The sequence below is a fragment of the Corvus brachyrhynchos genome, unplaced genomic scaffold (assembly GCF_000691975.1).
Source record: "Corvus brachyrhynchos isolate BGI_N302 unplaced genomic scaffold, ASM69197v1 scaffold499, whole genome shotgun sequence".
Taxonomy (NCBI): domain Eukaryota; kingdom Metazoa; phylum Chordata; class Aves; order Passeriformes; family Corvidae; genus Corvus; species Corvus brachyrhynchos.
The window spans coordinates 129,573-154,938 of record NW_008239771.1 but is presented as its reverse complement, the minus strand read 5'-3'; the positions used below and the strand labels follow the sequence as shown (position 1 = coordinate 154,938).

The window sequence follows — 25,366 nt, the reverse complement described above, 5'->3', positions numbered from 1 at the left end:
ATGAATTCCTGTAGCTGTTGGCTGTGCAAGCTACAAATGCCCAGTGAAACTTTACACGAGGGTCTCACCAAGCACATTCCAGATTTAAAGACGTTTATATCCTTTGCTGACTCTGGAGCTATTTAATCATTATTAATCATTATTATTTAATCAGTTGGAACTGCAAACCCCATGAAAACATACATTTTTCTCCCTAAATGAAATGAAGCATTTCCCAGGACCACTTCTGCTGAGGTCTGACCACTTCTGCAGTGCCCTCCTAATCTAGCGAACCCTGCTGAAAACCAAGGCATATTAGCTCATGTGATTGCATTTGATTGCATTTGGAAACCTATAAATTCTTTTTTTTAAAGTAGCTCAGGTGTTCAGGCATGGCACTCATGGCATTCACCCTCACATGCTTCTCTTTAAAACATTATCACAGTTACCTGTGCCAAAATACACAGAATAAAACCCCTCTTACCACAACCAAGTAGCTCTCCAACACCACGTGAATATTTACTTGCATCCAACAGAGTGAGAACTAATAATATTATTTATAACAAGAAAATTTTCTGGCTCACCTTTCTACAGGGTCCCTCAGCATGATGATAAGTTTGGCATTTGGCTGGAAGGCATGGATAAAATCCTGGATTAGGAAGGGAGGTTCTCCTTCAGTACTGTTGTCATAGAAGAAAATCCAAGCGTTGTTGTCCCACATTGTCGAGGCACTGGCCTCCCCTGGAAATGAGAGGCATCTCTGCTGGTAACTCATTCAACTCTTCATGTTGGAGCGGAAATTAGCTGAATTTTAAATTGCTATGGACAGATCAAAATTGACTCCAAGAATTTCAATACATCTTAGCTCTTGCAAACTGATCTGGCTAAAGTTCCCAGAGCTGCAGCAATCCCAGTGCCCTGTGCTTTTGGGAAGGCAGGGATGGTTAAGGCAGGTTTTGTGCAATTCCACCTGAAATATTACTGTCCATAAGCACACTACTTCCTGCTGGTGGTTAACACATGCAAATAGATTTGAGCTGGAATGGACTGCTCAGGGTTTTATCACATTCTGTAGTGAAAAATCAAGGAATCACAGAATGATCTGGGCTGGAAGGAACATTAATGATCATCTTGTTGCCACCCTTGCCATGGGCAGGGACACTTTCCACTAGGCCAGGTGGCTCCAAGCCCCATCCAACCTGGCCCTGAGGAAGCAGGAGTTTGTCCCTGCTGAAGCCTTGCAGTGCTCTTTGTAGCACCCACGGGTTGGCCTTAATGTTCCCAATCTCAGAGGAGCAGCTTGTTAACAAATTGTACCATTTCCCACAGAAAAGTGTGGAAACTACCACCCCTGCTGATCAACAGTGTGGAAAACAGAATCAGGAGAAGCAGTGAGCACATAAGAAATATTTTTAAAGCAGCTGAGTTGTGTCATTGAGGATTGAAATATTTTTTATGCGATTATTCATGTAGAAGAAGTCAAGTATTTACTAATAGATAAAAGGTTTACAGAATAAATAGCACACTTTGGTAAAATACCAGATTCTGGTGTCTTTCATGACTGAAGAAGCTCACTCTGAACGCAATGCTACAGGGAGAAATATAATCAGTAAAAATCTCTGCCAGAGTGAGTATATGATGGTTCAGCTGCTAAATAAATTATCTGTAAGATGTTTTGAATTTTGTAACCTTCTCTGTCTTTTTAAGTAATACTGGCATTTATGTGGCACGGTACTGTTTAATAAAACATATATGGAAGCTTTTTGGGGACTTACACTCTCTGACAGTCTATGAAAGCTAATTCTTGCTAATGAGGTTTTTCAAATCAAAGGGAAGGAGATTAAAAAAATAATAATGTTGTAGGCTTATAGACTTGTACATTATTTCCCTATTTTTTCTTCTTTCCTCTTCTGGGAAAGTCCAATAAAGATTTAAAAGACGGACAAAGCACAACATGAGAAAGGTACTGGCTCCAAACTTCAGCTGAACATAATGTGATTCATTAACAAAGTCTGGGAGTTGTTAGAAAACACATTAATCTTCTGTCAGGTTCGCTTTGCCTCTTTTCAGGAGGAGATCAGGTCCATTGGCTATAGCTGGGTGTCCACAGCAGCTCTGCTCTTCCATTCTAAATTAATTAGCCAAAGCACTGCCTAATCACCAGCAGGCTTTGAGTTGTCAATTAAAACTCAATTAGCCCAGCTCCCACGCTGGGTGAGGCAGAAACACAAAGGATTAAACAGAGGCCAGGAGCTGAGGCAGGCCTGCCACAGAAACCTCTCCTGAGCTACGGGGACGTGGGGAAATGCCAAGGGGTACAAGCCCTTGCAGACAGGGCTTTACAGGAGAGGGCACTCCAGGGATGGGAGCAACCTTGGGAAGTCACTGCTCCATCTCTGTGGCAGGCACAGCTGGGCTGAGACAGCTCCCTCAGAAATGTTTGCCTAAATCATGCCAAGGTAATTAAAGTCTATGTCCTCATCGAGCCACCTACTCCTCTCTGGACTAGGCATGATCACCCTTCACAGTTCTCTGCTCTGTTCCCTGATCACATTTAATGTTCTGTTGGATTTATCCCAATTAACGTGGTCAAACCTGTGAACACCTCCCTACACTTCTGCAACGTGAGCTACAAAAAAAATCAGTGCATTTGCATGTAAGTGGGTGGATTCTCTGAACATCAGAGCCCACATTCCACAGAAATTGTGACAGCTGGATCAGCTGCCACCACCCGAAATCTGCAGGCAGGACCCAAACCAGGGAAAATCCCAGAATCAGAAAGGTTGGGAAAGACCTCCAAGACTGTCAAGTCCTACCCAAGATCACAGGCACAGAACCAAATCATGCTAGAGCATTAACAGGGCTCAAGGTGCTGCTCCAGTGCAGTCAGCTCAGCATAACCTGGGCTCAAGAGGGTAAATCCTCCCACAAGGTGACTGCCACAAATTTAATGAGGGGAAAAAAACATATATATATGTGAAAAAATAATAATCATTCTGGTCCCTGCTGTTTTTCATAATTTTAATTTCCTGAAGCAGCCAAACAAAAATATTCCTGACAGTTTGACAGTTTGGTTTTAATACCTGCAAAGAGAAAAAACCATACTAAACATGAGATAAATCAATCACCGACAATTAATTATGTTTAATTACTCCAGTGCAACTGAATTGGGGGTTTTTTGGTATGGACTTAAAGAACATATGAATTATTAAATTGCCTAAAGAATGGACATATAACCTCCTTATTCAGTCATTAATGGATTAACATCATATTGTGTTTTCACAAGCCATTCCTCTGAATTTATCATATTAATGATCCCACATAAACAACTCCTGCTCAGAATGCCTCAGGCTGGATCAGCCCTGTCCTCTCTGGCTCATCTCTAAGCAGATGTTGGGGTTGGATTTTTTTTGGAAAATGCAGTTATTACCCACTAGGTTTAATATCCAAAGAAGCTTAACTTTTCAAAATAATATAACATGATGAACTACTGAAATATTTACACTTTTAATTTGATTTTTCTTTGCAGTCATCTGAAATAAGAAAAGGAAGATTATGAGCAAACCTGATATTCATACAGATTCGTTTTAGGCTAGATGGCTTTGTTTTGTTTTTTACCAAGGTCATAAAGACTGCCTTAATGAGTATAATCATTCAAGACTTTTCCTGTAAACTTAATAAGAAAACCCAGCAGAACCTTAATGAAACAAGAAATGAGACCACCGGAAAAAGAAACACAAAGTGAACTCTACAAAAAGCTGCAACAGGAGGTAAGTAATCAAAGATGTACGTTGCCAATTAGATCAGTGAATTTAATTAGCATAAGCACTTCACCCATGAAAGGACAGGAGATATTATTGTAAGTAGCACGCAAATCTGCAGATGTCCTTGACAGCAACATTTCTTAAGAATCCCATCTTGCAGATGCTGCTCAGTGTTGCAGATGTTTAATAAAGTGAATGATGGATTTAAACAGGGGCTGGGGAAGTTCTGAACAAATGTGACTCAGCCAAGGCTCTGGTTTAACCAGAGCACCATCTCATCCAGCCAGCAATAGGTTAAAATTTTTAAATCAAACCCCCAGTAATTCTGAGGGCAGGAAGCAAAAATCTTGTCTCTATTTTCTGTTGAACTGTGGCTTCAAACGTCCTTGAAAAGTCTCTTTTTGACAGGGAACTGTCACTTGCACAACTACTTTTTGCATGGAATGTGTCTGGTTTCCCTGGGAAGTTCTGAGGTGACAGAGTAATGCTTGTAAAACTCCCATCCCCTCAGTTTTCTGGTTTTAGCAGACAGCAAAAGCAGAATTTAGAAGTTTGTGATGTTCCTCATGGGCACTATAAACCCGTACACCATGGACCGGAGTGGATGAGCCCAGCGGATTGACCACTGTGTGTCATGGAAAGCAATCCAGGGATCCCTCCCTAGAGCCCAGTGCTAACCATGGACTTCCATAAAGTACAATAAAACAGCACTTCTAGACCATTTTTAGTGGTAATTAGGTAATTTAATTTTAATACCAATTCATTATATCAATATCTTCTGTTGGAGGTTGAGGAGAGCCACTGAGAGCTTTCCTTATCGTGTCTCACATCAGCTCCAGGATTTTTCCAGTACCCAGTGTGTGTCATTACACCACAGTTTTGTGTTATCCCAGACACACTGCTCCAGCATTTGGAACTGAAGCCACAATCCCAGCACTACAGGCAATCCCCTCATAATTGTACTTAAAGTGGATGTGGCACCTGGGGACACGGGTTAGGGGTGACCTTGGAAGTGCTGTGGGGCAATGGATAGACTTGATGATCTTAGAGGGTTTTTCCAACCTAAATGATTCTATGAAAACAAAAGGAAAACTGGGTTTGAAGGAGTTGCCAAGGTCATTCTCATTCTTGGAAGCAGAACCCCACATTAATTAAATGCTGATGTTCATCAGATATACAGCACTTGCTCAGGAATTTTCTAAAGATAATCACAGCTTCTTAACAAAGCAGGAAACCTCCCTCCAGGGAAAGAAAGCCAAGAGCTTCCAGGCACACCAGGGAAAAACAACGCCAGGGGCTCTGTGCTGAGAACGTCACAAAATCCCCCTCTGGCCCCTCAGCTCTGAGTGCTGCCCATGTGGAGCTACAGGGATGTTCTGGGGCTGCGTTTGCCCTACCAATGATGATGTTGTTCCTCCTGCCACGCTCCTTCCCCTCGTCACTCTGCAGCACACTCTGGATCTGATGTGCTGCCAAGTCGAACAGATCCAGGTAATCTTCCACAGGGTAGCGGTCGTGAAATCCGTCCCTCAGCCGGATGATTCCTGAAAGAGCAGCAAAAAGAGAGAATCAGAAACAGCTATTATAATAACAACAGGGCAAGACTGACCATGGTGCAAACCAAGGTGATTTCGTAGATGTGGCTGGCCCCAAGCCAGCCAACATCAGCACGAGATCCGACAGACGAAGTGCAACCCTCAGATAAAAGTGCCAATAATGAAGTGGCTGAGATCTGAGATCTGAGTTACTGAATGATTACACCATAAATTCACAGTGATAGGAAATATTTTAAGCGCTCTGTTTTGTACTCCCTGCATGAATGAGCTTGGATTTATTTTCTTCTAAATTTAGCTGTTGGAAAGAACATAGAAGATAAGATTCTACTTCCACTTGCACCCATGTAAATTGAAGTAATATTGGACTCCCACTAGATTTACTGTTCTGAGATTGAGCACAGGCTCTGATGCCAAATATGCAAATCAATACACACTGGGAAATCATTCATGTTTTTTTTTTTCCTTTCACAGGTATGCAAATAACACTCCACAGTAGTATCTCATTTTTCTCCTCTCCTTCCCTCCACTCTGGGGTGAGTTCAGTATCACCTTCCCCCTGCATTTCTCAGCATCTTGAGCCACATCCTGTGATTTTTATACTCCTTTTCCCACTCCTGTTTCCAAATCTAGTCTCACTTCTCCATTTGCTGTGCATGCTCCCCACACAGGACTTCTCAGCTCTCCCTTTCTTGTTCCCACAAGGCCAATAATTATCAATTATGTGAGAGGAAAGCTCAGCAAGGGAGTTCTTTTGTCCATTGCCTCTGATTTTCCCCTTTAGGAAAGTGGGATTTAATGAGGGTAGAAGAAAGTTCAACAGCGTATTTTGACTTGTTTTGAGGGGGAAAAAAAGTGCAAGCATGGTGCTACAGACAGCCTTGGTTTGTTACCACCCCACTCCTGGGAACAGAAACAGTGGCAAGGAGCCAGGAGAGAGAGACAGTCAAGCTGAGACAAAGTCCTGTGGAGCATCAACCATCCCAGCAGAAGGGGAAAGGAGTGATTTGCGAAATGGGGCCTCCCCAGAGGGCTGTTTAACTTCAGCTGAAATTAGTCAGTCTCATAAAAATCCATTGAATCAGAGGATGTCATTGAACAAAGAGATTTTCTTGTCCAGCTTGTGTTAGAAACCTAACCAAGTTAATAGCCAGGAGCATAGGAGTCATAGCCACTCGCTGGCTGTCCCAGTTTCACTTGTGAGTGTATTTGTCATATTCTCTGTTTTTCTTTTTTTAATTTTAAATAGTAACCATTAGATAATGCACTTTTAAGGCAGAATTAAAGGACTGAGCCACCAGGAATAAACTTGGTCTTTCATTCTCAGTGGCAGACAGCTGAGATGATCGGAAGGTCATCCCTACAGATCCCCCTCCCATGAGACCACGAGCTCTGCAATCTTTCCTCATTCTCCAGCTTTACAAAACAACTTCAAAAAAACCTGAATTATGCAAAGAATGTTCTCTTCAAGGATCAGCACTTGGTCCCCAGTGGCTGACCACAAGACTGTGCAAGTGGAGGGGTTGTGAATGCCAGCACAGAGATAGGAATTCACCCTTGTTCTCAAGTTAGATGCACTCCAGCCTGATTTTTTGCATTCTTCTGCCTGTTCGGAAGGTCAGGTTCAGAGCTTTTTAGTGAGCCCAGTCTTGCTGAAGTGAGGTTGGGTGCACTACCTCCTCCAACATTCATTCCAAACATTTATGCTGAGGTTAATATAAGTGGAGAGAACTACTTGGTGAAAAACATTTTAGCTTAAGGTATCAGTTGGGTTCAGCCTTTGCTGCCAACTCTCCCGTGGAACACAAAATCCTCCACAGATTTTGCTGCCAGTCCCTCGTTTTCATCACTCTACTTGAATATGAGAAAAAGTCGTGGCTGCCCCATCCCTGGAAGTGTCCAAGGCCAGGTTGGACAGGGCTTGGAGCAACCTGGGAGAGTGGAAGGTGTCCCTGCCCATGGCAGGTAGAACAAGATCATTAAGGTCCCTTCCAACCCAAACCATTCCGTGTTTTGTCTTCAGTCAGCTACTGAGACGAACAAGTCCCTTTTCATGGGTCTTCAAGGGATACCACAATGCTTCTCTTCTTTGACTTGATTTCATTCCTCAGTTCACACTGGTGCCTCCAGTGTTTCTTAAACCAGACGAAATTATCTCAAAAGCACAGCTGTATTTTCATCACATTGCTTTAAACCTTAGCTTACAAAAAAGGATTTAGAAAATGTCTAAAATATTTATCTTGGCAATGTTCTTATGGCATTTGCGAAGGAAGAAAATTGAAAATTTAACAGCAAAATCATGAAATCCCATCTCTGTGGCCAAGAGCACCTCACCAAGCAGCAAGGAACAAAATCCTGTCTGCAGGAGCTCAAAGGTTCTTCTGGGATCCAGGGCATGGGAAAGCAAGATGGAAATGACAGGACCGCATGCAGGAGAAATGAAGAATTTGAGGTATGATCTCAAAATAAAGAACAGAAGCAGCACTGCAGGTGTCCCAATGCCTCAGAAAGTGTCCTTCCTTGCCTTTAGCCACAGCAATTCACTATTTTCCCATTCCAAGGAAGCTCAGAAAGGCACCAAAAGAAAGTAGTGATCAAAGTCCTCATCTACCCCCCAGTGCCAGGTCTGTCCCATTCCAATGGCTGTGTCTGCCATAAAGCAACAGCAAATGAGAAACAGAAATTAAGATGTCACTAAAATAAGCAAAATCTTCCTCTTGGAAACAGTAAAATCACTGAAAAGTCTTGGATCTTTGACGCCAAAGTCATAACAAAGGAGGGCACGCCAGCACTTAACAAAGCCAGACCCAAGAGCTGGAAAATCCAGTGTCTGGGTGGAATCCAGAAGGCACAACACTCATCCACACATAGAGAGGAGCAGTTAGGAAATTAAAATGGGTCTTCTGCAGCTCATCTAATCTCTAACCACAAGACTGGCCTTCCTCGGCATCCAGAGAAGAGAGATAAGGAGGAGAAAAACACTTCAGATGGATGAAATTCTGTGCTCAGCCCCACTGCCCTGAGGCCCTTTGGAGGTGCAATCATGAGGTGTGGATGCCTTTTACTCCAGTTGGCCACAGCCCCAACTATTCAAGTCTGCCTTCACAGATGGAAATATTGATATCATCCAGGAAAAGTATCAAAATATGTGCAGGGCCCTCAGTGTGAGAGAGATTCCTCATGCAGAGCATCTCTACTGTTCAGTGATGGCCAGAGCTGTGACATTAAAGAAGCTCCTGCTACAGTGGTGTTTATTGAACCATAAGGACTGAAATTTTAAATAGTGACCCATCATTTATTGATGTGAGAGAGGCTTTACAGAATTTTCCAATACAAAACTATCACTGCTACTCTTCAACTCTCCCATGACAACCTAATTCGTTTCTCTCCTTGCCTTTACAAATTCTTAAGGTGGGTTTTATCGGCCCTTTTTGTTTTTTCTTAGATTTTCCAAACCACTGCAAATGAACCAAATGAAATGTGCGTTTTCTCAAGAGGTTTAACCCAAAACATCATTGAACAAAAGCAGGTTGAGCGTCCACCACGAGGATTTCTCAAAACTATCTGTTTCAGTGGTTCCTAGGTAATCCAGTACGGAGCAAATCCATTAATTTCACCCCAGACATGTAGAAAATTTTAGGAGACACAACTTGCCTGGATAGCAGAGGACATTTTCACTCACCAAAGCGTTTCCTTGTCCACCAGTGGGGCTCCTTGATGGCCGAGAAGCGAACGTCGGGGTGCAGCCTGAGGCGGTCATACAGGTCCGTGGTGCCACACTTGGGCTGCCCGATGATGTAGAAGTGTGGGAGACAGCGCAGGCGGTAGTGTTTGTCCTTATAGTGGTACAAGTGGTTCCAAAATACCTTCCTGAGGTAATCAAATATGATCCGAAAGCGCTTGGAGTACAGTGCATAGGAGTTGGTTGCGTAAGGATCCGTGGTTGTGTTTCCGCGGTACTCTTCATACCAACAAGGGTTCTTGCTATTTGGAAGGAATTTGTTAGGAATTACTGAAAACATCTGCAACATAAAGAACAACAATTTCAGTCAAGGCATCAAGCAATCAACAGTTATACTTTTCTTACTTAGCACGGTGAGAGAACAGAAACTTTACCTGGACATCTTTACCTACAAAGTTTACCCCATTTTTTGCTTCTGATGACACCAGAAACAAATCCTGTACGACCCATTGGACTGGGAGAGGAGTATTTAGAAATCCTTTTATTTTAAGGCCAGAAAGGGCCTTAATAATCCCCCAACTGCCCTGCAACCCCAGGAAATTATTTTTAAAGTCAAACACCCAATACTCAAAGCAAATTACCTTCCAGTTGTTAACTCTGAAATACAAGGTTTGCAATGATTTTCAGGAAGGCACCCTGGCAAGCAGTTATTAGAAAGGCTCTTTTCTTATTTATCATTTCAGGTGACAGGTAAATCTAAGTCACAATAATTTCGCATGAGACAAGGTAAAAGTTCAGTAATGTTGTACAGCTATCAGAGGGCTGCCTGATTTTTTGCTTCAGGTGTCAAGACCATTTACAGAACCCATCCATCCTGCCCGTGACTCAGAGGGATGTGATCTACAATGGCAACTTCTCAGCTGCTGTGAATCAGGAGACTCTAGATGGTGTAAATCACTTTATGAACATCCCAGCAGTTGCACTTTTTTATATCTAGGCAAAAGATTGATCCAAAAGCCTTGAAACAAGGATGTAAGAAGCAGTTTAAGACACGCCTCAATTCATACTTACATGTGGCTCTTGCTTCCTCAGCTCTTCTAAATCAGGGCGCTGCCTCGTTATAAACTCTATCTTTGAAGTAATGGTGTCAATAATTAATTTAATGCTTGGATAATCCTTTACATATGAAATATTCATTTTTGAAGGCTGGTAATGGTCTTTCATGTCACTAAGGCTTTCATTGTCCATTAAGCTGGGATTGCTAGCAAAAGCTCCGTAATGGAAGGGAGATGGGATCAGCAACAGGCCATGCTTGGCTCCAGTCAGTATGTAGGACACCATCACCAGAGTCATTATGATCAACCCAAACATCAGACTGCAGAGCTTCCCCTTCCTCAGGCAGAACAATCCATTCCAGCTCTCACAGTGATCAGTCCTCACTTCCAGAACCGCGAGCCACTTCATCTGCTTGCTGTCGGTGTACAAAGGGATTTTATTTTCTCCTCTGCACACAGGACACTTCTGGTTATTGTGATCAGGTCCACGGCATCTGAAACACTGTCTGTGCAAGTCATTTGGTAATAAATGTATGCAGCAATTAATGCAATACCTCATATTACTACGGTTAAACTCCTAGATCAATGAGCCGAGCACAGCCATAAAAATGTTTCTGAAGAATATGAGTCATCTTCTCTAAGTCTGAAATTATTTCATTCCTGGAGTGATTCTACAACTACTCAGCAATGCAAAAGGACAGGTTCAAAACAGAATAAAAAGTGACATGTGTCACAGAGAGAAAAAGAAACCCCAACCACCACCAACACACAAAAATAGATGTACTCTGGATGTGGTTCCCAAGAATTTGGCTCAGTAAGAGGAATGTGGCGAAGTAAGGATCAGCTACAAAACTGGCTCAAGTTTTTCCCATTGAACAAAATGAGAAGGAAGAAATATTGTTACGTAGTGTGAAAATATGCAAAAAATAAAAATAACTCATTGTCCTCTGCTTTGTGCTGCAATAGGCAAATATGGGTAGAAATGTCCAGAATTCCTTAAAACGAGCAGGTTCCAAACCACACTACTGCTGCTGGAAGCTTCATCTTCCCACAGGTGGCTCCAAAGAGATGCATTGTCCACCCTAGGGAAACAAAAACCAGATGTTTCTATACACCCAGACATCATATCCACATCACCCACAGCCACAGCAAAGCACAACCTACCACGAGTCATTTCACAATTCTATTTGAAAGATGCCTGCTGTTGCCAAGTCTGTTCATTACAGCATTCAGGATATTAAACCCAGGAAACATTTGGCTCCAGGTTCACAGCGAGCTGCCCTTGCTTTCCCATCACCCATCTGCTCACACCAATGACTGGTTGCTACCACAGGTAACACTACACAACCCCCCTCAGCTGCTCACTGACCCACCCAACAGATCTTAATCTGCTCTTGAAATATGGGAGCATTTCTGCTCAGTATCCAGTGACACAGGTTTAAATAATTACACTCTGTCTGCTCATGGGGATCTTAAATTAACTGTCCTAAAGTGGGGTAGGACCCTGTTTGAGACAGGGATAAAATAACAGTTTCCTTTCAAACACAGGAGATAAAAAGCCAAACAAAAAAAAAAAAAAAAACAAAAGCCACAAGTAAACTTTCAGCAAGCTGAAGGGATTAAAAAACAGACACAAGGAAATGCTAATGACAGGATCTCAGGTTTCTGGACCAAATGATGGTTCCTCTTATTACTCACCAAATCAGAGAACTATAATCATTACTATAATGAATCCCACAATTTGACTATTTTGCCTTTAGCTCTATCAACACCTATTTTTAATGCTTAAGAAACACTGCTATAATTCTAGATAATAACTCCTTCTTCATTCCTACAAAAGCATCCTGATCAAATGGGGCAGTCACTTCAGATCCTGCATTCATCCTCATCCTTCTGGCTGCATTTTTGTATGAGACAAAGTGCTTTTGTAAAAATTATTTGAATTCTGATGTTTCTCCCACTGAACAGAGTCACATATTGGAGGATTTCTGCAATCAGAGCAAGTAGACTGTGTCTCAGGGACTCAAGAACAATTAGATAAATATTGAACAAAAGTATTTGCAAAATACTGTCCTTCCCCCCAAAAAAGTTCATTTCCTTAATGAGTTTATTCTCTAGGTTAGATGAGGCAGACAGAAATCTCAGCATAATCATTACTAACTATATTTAAACCAAAGGGAAAGAAATTAGTGCAAGACTTCTCAAAGAGACCAGTCTTAAAAACTTCTCTAAGGAACAGAGCTGCGATGATTTTGACAGAAGTTTGAACAACTAGAGAGATTAAATCAGATTCATATTTCATATTAAACCTAGAAAGTTTATTCTTTCTTATGCATAAAATATCTCCCCAGTAAATGTCCAGAAGAAAAAGAGGAACTATGGAAAGGAGCCAAGATTGGAAAGACTGTGATGGTTGTCCAAACACCACCAATGGTGGTGAGAGGGAGGACAAGGAAGGGAAGTCCTGACAAGAAGTGAGAAGTTTCCACTTCCCACTTAAATATTTCAGGCAGTAATAACCCCTGACCAAACATTTTGAAAGAGGAAACCAAGGGGGCTGGAGACAGAAGCAGTGTCAGGGCAGATTCAGGCAGCATCCACAGAGGTACTAGAGAAAGTAATGAAAACAGAGATATCTCAAAAAAATACGGAAAAAAAAAAAGAGAGAATGGAGATGAGGGCCTTCATCACAAAAGATAAAAAAGGAAAGTGAAAAAAGCCCCTCTCAAAAAAGAAGCATGAAGAGGAAACTACTGGTTAAAGCAGTACCTAGAAAAGATCTGGTAACCAAAAGCCACCCTACAGCATCTCTTCAATTAAATTGATCATGTTCTACACTTTTGTTTTTATGTAATCCTTCTACCCCAAACTCCTCCTCTTTGACATCCCCCTCAGTACCCTCCCAGACCTCTGCTCCCAGCTCCTTGCTGTTTATTTTCAGACACCAGTTCCTATGCACTGGCTATTTAGAATACAGAAAAAATCCAATTTATCTTCCAGTCCTCTTCTAACAGGGATCTGCAACCTTCTCAGTGACAGTGACCGAACAGATTTATCTGAGATAGCCTTATGGAATCAATTCCAGGTTTGTGTATTTGACATCAATTCTCAAGCTTTTAAAAAGAGCAATCAGAAATACATTAATGAATACAGACCACAGGACCTTAGAAAAACCACATAACCATCTCTGTCCTATTCTATGTCCATTTTTGTGTTAAAAAAATGGACTGGAATTTACTGAACCCTGCCCAGGGTCAGACACTTCTCATGAAAATCTGCTACAAATACTACAAAGTCTAGGAAAAATCATGTTAACTACATCTTTGACAGGTGAAGAAAATGGTTTATCAGGAAGTTGATGCAAGGGTAAAAAAAATAGAAATATGTTTAGGCTACAGTAAAACTGAGATCTTAATCACACCAATCATGAGGGGAAATTTAAAGTTCCACCAGCGATCATAACTGCCAGCTCATGCACAAGCACTGCATCAGGCTGCTTAATTAGATAATCAGTTTGATGACCTATCACAGGACAATGACAGATCACTCAGCTAATAGAATAGAGACATTAATCTCATTTTTTTTAATAACTGCTGGTTGCCAACACGCCATTTTACATGATTTTCCACTGTCATGTTCACAAAATAAAAAAATTGAATTGTAATAAACACATAAAAGTCGGGATGTAATTCCCTAGTGCCACTCCCTTCTCTTTCCCAAGAAGTTTTTAATAGAAGTTCATTCCCCAACCTTTCACCATGGCATGAATGATGCTCACCAGCAGGGCAGGATCTTCCCCCAGCCCTCATTTCCCTCATTCACCCCATGAAACCGAGACATCTGCACCATCTTTTTCTTGTTTCTTCCATCCAACATTCCCAGCAGCCACAACCCCAGCCGCCAACACACGTCACCTCTTTGTATTCCACTCCTGAGAGCAGAAGGATGTGGATTGCAGGCAGAGGGAAGGTTATGAGGCTTGAGCTGGTAATAAACCATGTGTGTCCCCTTATATTTTAGCTGCAAAGCTGCTGGCTGTTCACTGGCAGAAAATTACTCTCTTTACACAACAAGCAGTGTCTTTGTATATTGAATAATGTAGCATGTAATTTCCCCTTGTTGGAGGGAGCAGTGAATTATTTATGATCACGTCTATACTGCATTTGTCTGCTGTACATTAACGAGTGGCAGTCCTAACCACAGAGCAGAAATCAACAGCAACCTCTGCAAGCTCCTTGGCCAAAAGTAAACGGTCCTCATAAAAATAAGGATCTCTGGGAATAGCCTAAGGAGGAAAGATGGATATACAAGATGACACACAGCAGAAGGGGGGGGGGGGGAAAACAAAAAGCTCTCTTAGATTTCAATATATTCCCCCTGAAGGCAGGGGGACTTTGCATCACTGCTCCAAACTGAAGGAGGCTCAAGCTAACAAAGGTATTTATATGCAACAGAAAACTTAATAGCAAACAGGTGAGAGCTTTTAATGCCAGTTTCTCCAAGCAATTCCTGCATGAGAGGAGGGGCTGTTGAGTTCTCAGGATGCAGGAGAGATCTCAATGACACCAGTCAGGTAACACTGGCAGGAACCACAAAAGCAAACAGCAAAAGTCTGAGCTGCCTGCTCGAGCCTCACACCAAAGCACTGTAATTACAGCATCCACCAGGCCCTAATCATCTCATAAACAGGGTAAAAAGAGACATTCCCCCAAAAAGAAAACACGCAAGATTTTCCATCATTCACATGGTTTTGTTGGCTGTATAGAAAATATTTGAAATTACGTATTTTTCCTATTAAATAAACATTTCATAAAATTCCTCCCTTTCCTCTTTAAGGGTTGTAAGAGAAGACCACAACCAAAACGGCTGCAGAATCCCAGAATCATGGAATTATTGAGGTTGGAAAAGCACTCCAAGATCATTGAGGCCAAGGAATAACTGAGCACTGCCAAGGCCACCACTGACCCACGTCCCCAAGTGCCACATCTACACAGCTTTTACATCCCTCCAGTGATGGTGACTTCACCACTGCCCTGGGCAGCTCAACAACACTTTTGATGAAGAAATTTTCCCTAATATCCAACCTACACCTCCACTGATGCAACTTGAGGCCATTTCCTCTTGTCCCAAATCTTGTCCCTGGGGAGAAGAGACCAACAAGCTACAAAAAACGATTACTTTCATATGCTCACTCATGTAGCTAAAATTCTCCTCCTCTATCAATAAGATAAAACAGATTGAACAGATTTTACACACATACATACCTATGTGTTTTCCAGGTCACCAGTTCCTTAGTATTTAATATGCTTTCCTTTCTTTCGAAACTCTTTAAAATAAGATGAATCAAACTTTTGCTGGTGCTCTTCAGGCTAAATTTTGTAGCAGCCTTCTAATCACAGTCAGCTTCTCCTCCCACCACATGAAAGGGTGACACCCTGTTAACATCTTTATGAACACATTTCAGGTACACCAGGAACACATTTCTCACCCTGGGGTATAAATGCTCCCCTGGTTTATGTCAGTGGAGCTACAGTGCTTTGTTTCCTGCCTTCACACAATATAATTGAAGATTTCAGGTAAATCAGTCCTCTTGGGCAGGTCACAGCCTAAAACATGGATGTCTAAGGCAAGTGAGAAAATAATCCATCAGCTCTCAGGTTAGATGGGATGAAGCCCAACTGAAAAGCTACAGATGCTATAAAATTAAGGATAAACACTTTTATCCAGAAAAAAAAACCAAAAGATTAGGCAAAAGATAATACTTCTGAATCACCTGGCCAGTAACATCACATTGCTTCTAATTTAATACTTCTAATGCCATTCTTAGAGTAACAGCTATGTTGTTTTATCCATAGTCTCCTAATTGTTTCCACTTATCTGGATAAATATTCCCACTGCCTAAGAGCCTTCCCTGCCAAATCAGGAAGGTTTGTTTCAATCAACTTCTCAGCTTGCACTGCTGATGTTTTTTGAAATCTCAGAGCAAAGCTGATCCCATGCCCTCCATGAACACTCCAGAAATGAACTTCCCCACGGAAATGTTTCCCTCTGAAGAGCTCCTGTGAAGACGAGGCTGTCATTAGTCACAAAGAGATGTAGGTCTGGAAGTGAAAGGCTGCCCACAGTTGGACGATGATGAACTTTCCATGACTCACATCAAGAGGAATGGAGACATGAAAGGGCAAAGCGAGGCTGCTGGAGTGAAATCCTCACAACATTTTCATATGGAAGGAGAAAACCCAACAATATTTAGTGGCAGTGCAGCACAACCATGTCATTCCTTTTCCATTCCTCCATCACCCAGTGCAACACTGTCCCTGTGCAGCATCAATTCTTCAGCCCAGGCAGGATAAATTTATGACCTTTGGACATAAAAAACCTGCAAAACTTCACAATTACAGATTTTTTTTTAGCTATTGAGCTTACTAGAAATGGTTAGAATTGAAGACTACAGGCAGCACACAAACAACCCGAAGTATTTGTACAAGTGTAGTGAAGTATTTGTACAGCAGGAGGAAGTTCATCCTGTTAGTGGGCAGGTTGTACCCTTTCAGTAAAAAAATCCCCAGAGAATTAATAAAACTTAACTAAATTTTAGAAGAAAGAAAGTGATATGAGGAAATGAGAGAGATAATTGTAGATTTTCTCTGTCCTGCTTATTGGACACATTTGGCTCCTCAAGTTAACATTTTTGGAAATAAACTTTGCCTGAACTCACGTCTATTTACCTCAGAGAAATCAGAAAGATGCCAGAAAGATGATATGTCAATAAAAAGAGGATCATGAGTCACTGACCTCTGCAAACTTCTGGCGAGAAAAAGAAAAGAGAAAAAAACCCAAACCAAAACAATAAAAACAAGCAAAAACCAATTGCAGTGATTTAGAAAAGCCACAGGACTCATTACAAAGCTCAGCAACCTCCTGCAGACTGAAGTTATGTAACGCTCCTTTATTTACTCAAACCCCCTAATTTTTAAAGAATCAATAAATTCAACTCCCAAGACTGTATAAACCCATGCAACCATTTTCAAGGCAATCAGTTGGAAAACAGGTACACCCTAAATGCAAGAATAGGTGGTCACAGCCCATGGTTGCACACTCAACCTGGTGAACAACTGCTGAACACTTGTTTAAGTCTAAAATGTTCTTTAAAGAGCCCATTTCATGGCCTTGTAAAGCCAAAGAAAACCTCCTGAATCACCACTGAATCAGCAAACTCGCCTAAAAAACAAGTGGTTTTTTTCTCAGAATCTAATCCAAACATTATCTGCTCCTTCCTCATCCATACACTTCCAAATAAAATGCGAGAATGGAAAAAATTACATGCTCCACATGCAAAAAAACCAGCAAAGTCCCCTAAAAACAGTCGTAGTTTCAATCGCATCAGGATGACTCCTATTATTTGGGCTGCAATGCTCAGGAAATAGTTACTGAGTTTGAATCACCACTCAATTAGGGCATAAACACTGCCTGAATAAACAGGTTCTTGGAAGCAAGGGAAAAAGAGAGGGATTGGGAGGGAGAGCTGCCTGGCCTGGATCAGTGACAGCAGGGTCATGCCCTCCCCCAGAAACCTGTTATTACACCTGAAGGCTTGTGCGAGTTCCTGGAAATGACCAAGCTCCAGTTCCTTGCACTCCTAACATGCCACAGCCACATGTTCTGATGTGTTATTGTTTGGTCTGCGTGAGAATGTGAAAATAATAAAACTTGATATTACCCATTTTTAAATTAAAGCATTTTTCAGAAGGAAAAAAAGCGCCACTAATGATATTTAATGACTTCAGTGCTCTTTCTTTCTATTTTATCTGATTTAAATCAGTCTAAAACAGATTCATCGTTTATTATTTGGGCAGAATAAAAAATGCAGACAGGAGAACAAAATAGAACAAAAGTCAGCCATTACTCCAGAAATACAGGTCCAAAAACCCTGGAAATAAAAAAGCACCACCAGCAGCCACCCAACCTGTGGCAGCACATGCCTGGAGCTCCTGTGCCAGGGCAGAGCTCCCATCGATGTGTTTAAATCTTCCCTGTTGTACAAACATGGAGCAAAGTGCTGTTCTCATACACTTCTGAGGATGTTTGGAGCAGAATTTTGCCTGCAGTACACACTCTGGCTTCTCAGCTCCTGATCAAAACTTGCTGCCTACGATGTGCAACAGCTCCAGCAATTCATCTTTTCCCTTCCCTTAGTTCCTATTCATCTCACATAGTGCCTTGCTACAGAATCACTGACAGGTTTATATTGAATATGAAAGAGTTGCACACTGTAGGAAAAAAACTGTGTCTTTGCATAAATTACTCCAGTGCATTTCTTCTCACAAAAAGCCACTTTAATCCACTTTCAGAGATCATTCTGCATGGTCAAAGTTTAGCATCTGTATTTTCAATCCTCACAGTAACTGTGAGCAACCTCCCAAGAGACCCCACATGGTCCTGGGGGTCATTCCATGGAAACAAGGATAAACCAATGCACCCATCCTGTGGGGCTCACAGATTCCTTTCCCAAAAATCTGGAGCCAGATTAGAAAGTTCTGACATTCAGCACACAACCAGAAATTGCATCTATTTAACAAAAACCAGCCAGTCCCTCATTAAAATGATCGATTCACTAAGAGCCAGAATAAAGTACTGATGCTATCGGGAGTTAATTTTTACCCCTTCTTAAGAAAAATGCATCTGCTTAAATGCCCAGACAGCCACCAATGCCAAAATAGGATAAAGACAGATGCAGAAGGTTAAATAATTCATGCAGTGATTTAATATCAGTGAGAATCGCTCGGTCTAAATTTGCCCTATGTACTTTCTTTTCTTATATGGAAAAAGGAGAAATAAGCAAAGAGCTCCCTGGTAAGGCACAGGGATCACCTGAAATACAACTTCAGGTGCAGAAAGTGAATGTGCTGAGGCTGGTCTTGCCACAAATGTTTTAATTGCATTTTTAATAAGACCAAACAGCTGCTGAGGTTTCATTCCCAAAACAGGGTATCACGATAATTTACAATAACAGCAATTCTTACCTGCCTGCTCTTTCAAGGAATACATCCCACTCTCAGCCCACAAATCAGCCAAATTCCTGTTCTACAAGCGAGTGCAACAGGGAACCACGGAGCACGAAGGCTGAATCTGTTATGAAGCTCTTTCACTGCAGTTATTTTTATCGAACAAATTGAAGAGGTTTGGGGGTTGGCAAGAGGGAAAAAAATATCATCTCTAAGTACAGCTCTCATACGCCCTGCAGTCAGGCTGTAATCAGAAATAAATAAGTGTTTATCTTCAGAAAACGCCCGAGGCAAAGAATTGGTCTGGTATTGACAGAGCTCACGTCTCAAACACAGCTGTTTTGTAGTTACCTGGTTCTTTCTGTCCTCTGTGAATCGTGTTTGATTTCAGGCTCCCAAGGCTGCTTCATTGACTCTGGAAAGATATTGCTGCAATTACTCAAACAGCTCTTCTGGAGCAACTTACTTGATAGAGATACAAGGTTTTCCCTCGATGCAGAGCTCAGTTAGGTGAGGACAGCACAGTGATTTCATCACTCTACCTGAACAAGAGAAAAAGTTGTGGATTCCCCATCCCTGGAAGTGTTCAGGGCCAGGTTGGACGGGGCTTGGAGCAAGCTGGGATAGTGGAAGAACCTCACTGCGCTAAAGAGAATAAAGCTTTGCTTTCAGTGTGCCAGCTGACTCTTACTCGAGGGAGAGGTGGAGAGCTGGTGTAGCACAGTTGGATTTGCAGGAAAGGATCTTTCAGTGCTGAAGGGTTATTTTAAGCCCAGCTCTTTGTCTCTTGCATTGATTACTGGTCCAGAACCAGCACGTGGTGGAAAAATGTTCCGAGAGTATTTCCAACGTCCTGCCAAGCATTTTCAGCTTTGACATGCTGCAAAACAGTGGGCATAACTCACAGTTATGAGTTACTCTGATTACCATCCTGTTCCTTTTACACATTTGATTTTCCTTGATTTTAGCAGCTGCTACCTCAGGTTGATTTAAAGCGAGGAACATATTCTATCCACCATCTGATCTCTAATAATTTCTGCCACTTTGCAAGGGGTATGCAGCACAAATTGCTAAATCTTGTGGGTTGTGAGAGATCAGCTGCTAATTTAAGGCTGTTTTTGAGGGATGAATAACATTGTATGGAATAAATAGAATTTGCATCACGTAATGCCTTCGGTGCCTGTTTATCTCATCCTGTGGTAAAATGGTTTTGTATGCAATGATGCAACCAAATGGTATCTACTAGAATTCATCTGATACACCTTCACACTTCATATATAAGCAGTTTTTCTCAAAGGGGATCAGTCTACTTTAGGCTTAACTTTGCTTTGAACACAATACAGTTATGGCAATTCTAGAGCAATGTAAATGCTCGCAGCTGCTCATTTGATTTTTAGTGGCTGAGAAGGGATTTTCCTCCACCCCCAAGCTGAATTTTCTCCATAAACTTTACTATCTTAACAGAGTCATCTGAATTCTTTTCTTTGTGACTCATATATGGTACCTTCTCTGCGAGACATGCCTTGAAATGGATGGAAAAACATATCTCATCTGTACATAAGTACCATGTAAGTGCTTTTTCATGAATAGGGCATTTCATCTTTCATCTAGTGCTGAGTGGGTGAAAGGAAACATACACAGCTGCATCCTGAAAAGACAAACTCAGCATTAGAGTCTGTCATTAAAGTTTCTTGTAAATTCAAACAAAAATTACTCAACTCAAACTATTCATTGATGCCAAATCACAACTGGGGCTTTGTTTCAGTACTTTTAAAAAAACCTAACTCTGTTCCAAGCTTGATAGTAACTTCTCTAAATGTTCAACAACTTTAATTCTTTAAGCAATGACACATCAGATGAACCTCAGCCCGTTAACCAAGAAACCACACGTTTATTACAAGGTGAAGCGGACTCAGAGTCCAAAGTGGAAAACCCAAGAAAGCACTAAGCATTCTCAAGAAATTTCTAATTAGCTATCTCTAAAATATCACCAGATAAAATTCTTGCAGGTAACTGCTGGCTACACCTAATTAAGCAAAACCTTTTTGATGTAACGTCATTATACTGCTTCCAGCTTCTGAGAAAAGCATTTATTCTGCATAAGTCGAGCAACATTTACTTCCAAAGTCTCCTGCCACTATTCCTAAGTGTTTCATCAAAGGCTTGGGCTGCATCACTCACTCCTCTCTAGTCTGTGCTCTTTGACTACACAAAAGTGCAGTAAGATTTTATTAAACAGTTTACAAGATCCCACCATTCTGAAGACATTTCTGCAGCTCTACACCCCGGGCTTTGTGGCCTATTGAGGTACGTGTGGTTGGCAGAGCACACACTTGGTGTGGAACCTGATGCCACTTGATAATGGTTTAAACACTCATGATTGTCCTATCTTCATGTCACCACATCTAAAGAACAACACTTCTGTCACAAGCTTCAAGGGACTCAAAATCTTAACTTACTGATTTCCACTAGCGGAAGAGAGAGGATGTGCTGCACTCTGTCACCAGCCTCTCAAAAACATCACAGCTGTGGATGCTGTTCTCGTAACACGGCAAAATCCAGCCCAGCAATCTTGCAACTGCACAAAGAGCCCAGTTTACAACAGTCATAACAAAAGGGAAAAATTCCATGCTGTGTATGGAACCCAGTAAGTAGACACTGTAATATCCAGGGCAATGACAAGAAAGTCTGTTCCTCAGCCACTGAACCATTGAGTCCCTTGACTTGGCTCTCTATTCCTGCAGGTTTCTCTCGTGTTTGGCTTCAGTACGTTTGTTTTCCACTCGGAAAGAACACAACCACAAATACCTTTTCAGGCCTTACACTGCACTTAGCTGGCCTGCAGATTGTAAACAAACAAGATAAAAATCTGAGAGTGTTCTTTACTGAATCTCCATGAAAAGAAACCAAGGGGAAAAAGAAATTTAAAAAGCAAACCAAAACCCCAACTCTGCATAATGATGAATGTACCAAGAGAAATTTGGCATGCACTCTCTCACACCCTGCCTCTTCTGCAACATTTTCTTCAATATAAAGACAACATTTAGCTTAGCAAACTAGATGGTCTTTATTTGTGGGCAGAGGAAACCCGAGGCAAGCGTTCCAAGAGACTTTTTTTTTTCCAATGGATATGTTAATTACTTAACTTCTGTTATTGGGAAACTGTCCCAAACTAACCTTCCACTCTCCCTCTGCTTCAGCTGCAGACGGGTCAAAATTCACTTTTTAAGGTTTTGCAGTGAGAAATTGAGAAGACTAAGCCCACCCTTAATGGAGCTCTGAGATGGCACAAATGCCCTATTCAGATCCTTACTGATCCCTACCTGAACAGCTTTTGGGAGCTACACAAGGATGTCTGGGGGTCCAAGATCTGCTCTGTGGGACAGAGCATCTCCTGACACAGCCCAGAGAACAGAGTTCTAAGGAGAAAGGGAGCACAACTGCTCCCAAATGCTCTGCTCCAGCCAGAAAGCTCTCGCTCCCATGAAAAATCCCCATGTCCCTGGAGGCAGCAGAGCACGAAAGTGAACAGTGGGAGGTAAAATGAAGTTTTATTTTTAAACAGCAGTGCTTTTTGATGTATTTGGTTCCAGACAAATAGAGGAGGACACAGAGTCACTGCAGGACGTTGCAGCTGAAATGGCACCAGCGCGAGTTCTGAGCTCAGGTTCCGCCGCTTTTACTGAGGCAAATCACACAAGGAATCTGAAGTGACACAAATCCCATCAACTGCAGTTGGCAGCCAGATTTTCAAGAACAGATGCATGACTGTTAATGATAACCCAAAAAGCTCAGTTTCTAATGCAGAAAGACTGAAACTGTGTTAACGTTATAAAGCTCTGCAGAGAACTGGAAGCATCTCCAGAACACACCCCACAAAATACTTCACAGGAACTTACAAACTCCAACTTTAGCAGAATTAACATATCTAACAAAAAAAATCACCAGCAAAATTGCCTCCCAAGTTTTGAAATGCATTTCCATCTGCTAAATTTCTCTGTTGCTGATGGTGTTTACCTTGAGTCAAAGAGATGAATCTTTGATTTCATGAGATTAATGTAATAACTTGGTTTAGGCTGTTAATGCATTCAAAGCTCTCAGACACACAAGAGACTAAGATGGCATCAAGAGCCTACAGATACATTTGGATGGTATGTTTTTAATGTGAAATAGATTAGAAATTCCTTAATCTATTTCTGCAGCAAGGACTACACTGAAATAAAAGCTTCCTGGGGTGTCTTAGGCTGGAAGAGGTGGCTTCCAAGCCCATTTATTCCTTCTAAGCACTACTATATAACCTAAATAATAACACTAAGGAAAACCCCTAAAGCCTTGTCAGATATGTGAGGACTTGAGCTTTCGAGGAATGCAATGTTCATTTCTCAAAAGTGACACCTGGCCCCAAGAAAGCAATGATAAATAAAATATGCATATTATATGCAAATAACTGAATAGAAAAAGGCTGTATTGGTCAGCAGAAGAGCTCAGTCCAGTTGGTGCATCAAGCTGCAAGAGGCAACACTTCTCTTGGTGCCTCAGACCCAGAGAAATGTGAAAAACAAGTGTGTCCTCAGCTGTCCTATCAGTAATGCTAGTGAGTTATTTTTCAGTGGGCACTGAACGGAGTCGTGTGGGTTTGGGAATGAGCCATTGTAGAAGCTGCCCTGCCTCAGTGTCTTTAACACTTTCCACCCTCAAGAACAGTGTTTAAAAAGCACAGCAGTGCCACCACAAGCTGTATCAATCTTTGTTTCCTGCAAAGATCACTCCACGCCCATAGCTAAAGACAGCAATGTGCAACAAAATGCCAAGAAATGCCACGTATTCCATCAAAGCTTTGGGAATGTGACTCAGCAGCTGGGCTGGAGCAGTTTTGGCACTGCAGCCCCTCCACCCTGCCTTATGTCTTCTTCAGGAGAGGTCCAAAGAGCAGCACTGCCCACACCCCACCAGCTGTGGTGCCCACACCCCACCAGCTCTGCTTGCCTTGGCTTTGACAGCAACAGCTCCAACATCAATTCAGCAGCCTGATCAGAGAATTGTTAAAATTGGAAAAGACTCTTAAGATCACTGAGGCCAACCATCAACCTAAAGCTGCCACCTTCACCTCTAAATCATGATCACCACTTCAGCACTGTCACCTGGCTGGGCGAGCCCTCCTGAGTCTGGGCGAGGAGGCTGCCAGCCAAAATTGGTTGTTTTGGTTGAGTTTTTGCATCATGAGCTGCTGTGGTGCTCCTGCCATGAAAAACTCCACTCTTTGGCAAAATAATTGTCCCACGAGCTCATCTCTGCTCCTGCTGTCAAGGGGGAGTTGGCATCTCGAGTGTGGTGATCCCCTGGTGCATCTCCTCTGTGCTTCAGGAGAGCAGCTCCCGGTCTGCAGAGCTCCAGACCAGAGTCCACAAGGGAAGGCAGCCAGGGATGGGCTCTCTGGCCCTCCTGGACAAAAATGAAAGGTTGGACGGGGCTTGGAGCAGCCTGGCATAGTGGAAGGTGTCCCTGCCCACGGCAGGGGCTGGAATGGGATGAGCTTTAATGTCCCTTCCAAACCAAACCATTCTGTGACTCTCCAATTTTCCCATGTGAATAACCAAGTCTTGCTCCTTTTACAGCAGTTATTTCACCAGGATATGAAAAATTAGACATTCTAGAACACCGTCCTAGGTGCAGGAGAGAAATATTCTAAGTCTCACCACTCACTGATCATTTGATTTAATTTGCAGTTTTTCCTGCATGTTTAAATCCTGGAAAATGCCTTCAGCATCCAAACCATTTATAATCAAAGTACTTACTGCAGAATAATCTATAAACTCAAAAAATGTCACAGTTCTTCTCATCAAGTGAAAAAATAAATTATATGCTGATAACACTCCTCAGTTTCTTTATTGCATGGCTCAGTGGTTTAAATTATACTTTGAGAAGAATAGCAAATCAGAATGAAACCTTACCACTACATGGGTTTCCTTCCTTTGCATATGAAAACTTGCACTTGATGTTATTCTTACTATTCCCCCTGCAGATTACTTGTGTAGGGCCAACAAAACTGATCTGAAACACACAAAAGGTTTTATCCAAACATGGACGTTTAAATACAACGTGAATTATCTTATCAGTGGTTTTGCAGAGAAGCTTCTGCCCAAGAGGAAAACTAATTAAATGGGAAAATGCAGTTGTAACCATTCATGCCATACACGGGAGCCTCAGGCCAGAATGCACTCAAATGTATCTTGGGGTTTGGTTATGGTCCATAAAGGGTGGGTAACTCCCAGCATGAGACCTCGGAGGGCTTCTCAAAGGTGCTTCTCCATTTCTGGGTGACAAAATG

The 25,366-nt window shown here is 41.9% G+C and overlaps 1 protein-coding gene across 3 annotated transcripts in view; it reads right to left on the bottom strand.

Annotated features, from left to right (window-relative positions):
• The window catches only part of CHST15 (carbohydrate (N-acetylgalactosamine 4-sulfate 6-O) sulfotransferase 15), a 33,493-nt gene extending 8,404 nt beyond the window's left edge, over positions 1-25,089 (bottom strand). The window contains exons 1-7 of one of the 3 annotated variants that reach the window (XM_017742922.1): positions 24,990-25,083; positions 19,390-19,453; positions 19,057-19,282; positions 10,050-11,115; positions 8,979-9,318; positions 5,141-5,287; positions 564-720 (exon numbers count right to left, since the gene is read on the bottom strand). In XM_017742922.1, the coding sequence (XP_017598411.1) occupies positions 564-720; positions 5,141-5,287; positions 8,979-9,318; positions 10,050-10,592 (1,187 nt within the window). In that variant the 5' untranslated portion in view covers positions 10,593-11,115; positions 19,057-19,282; positions 19,390-19,453; positions 24,990-25,083. Of the gene's footprint in view, positions 1-563; positions 721-5,140; positions 5,288-8,978; positions 9,319-10,049; positions 11,116-19,056; positions 19,283-19,389; positions 19,454-24,989 lie in introns of all 3 variants that reach the window. The other 2 variants (XM_017742921.1, XM_008640302.2) reach the window with 2 other exon arrangements.
• Positions 25,090-25,366: the final 277 nt, after the last annotated feature.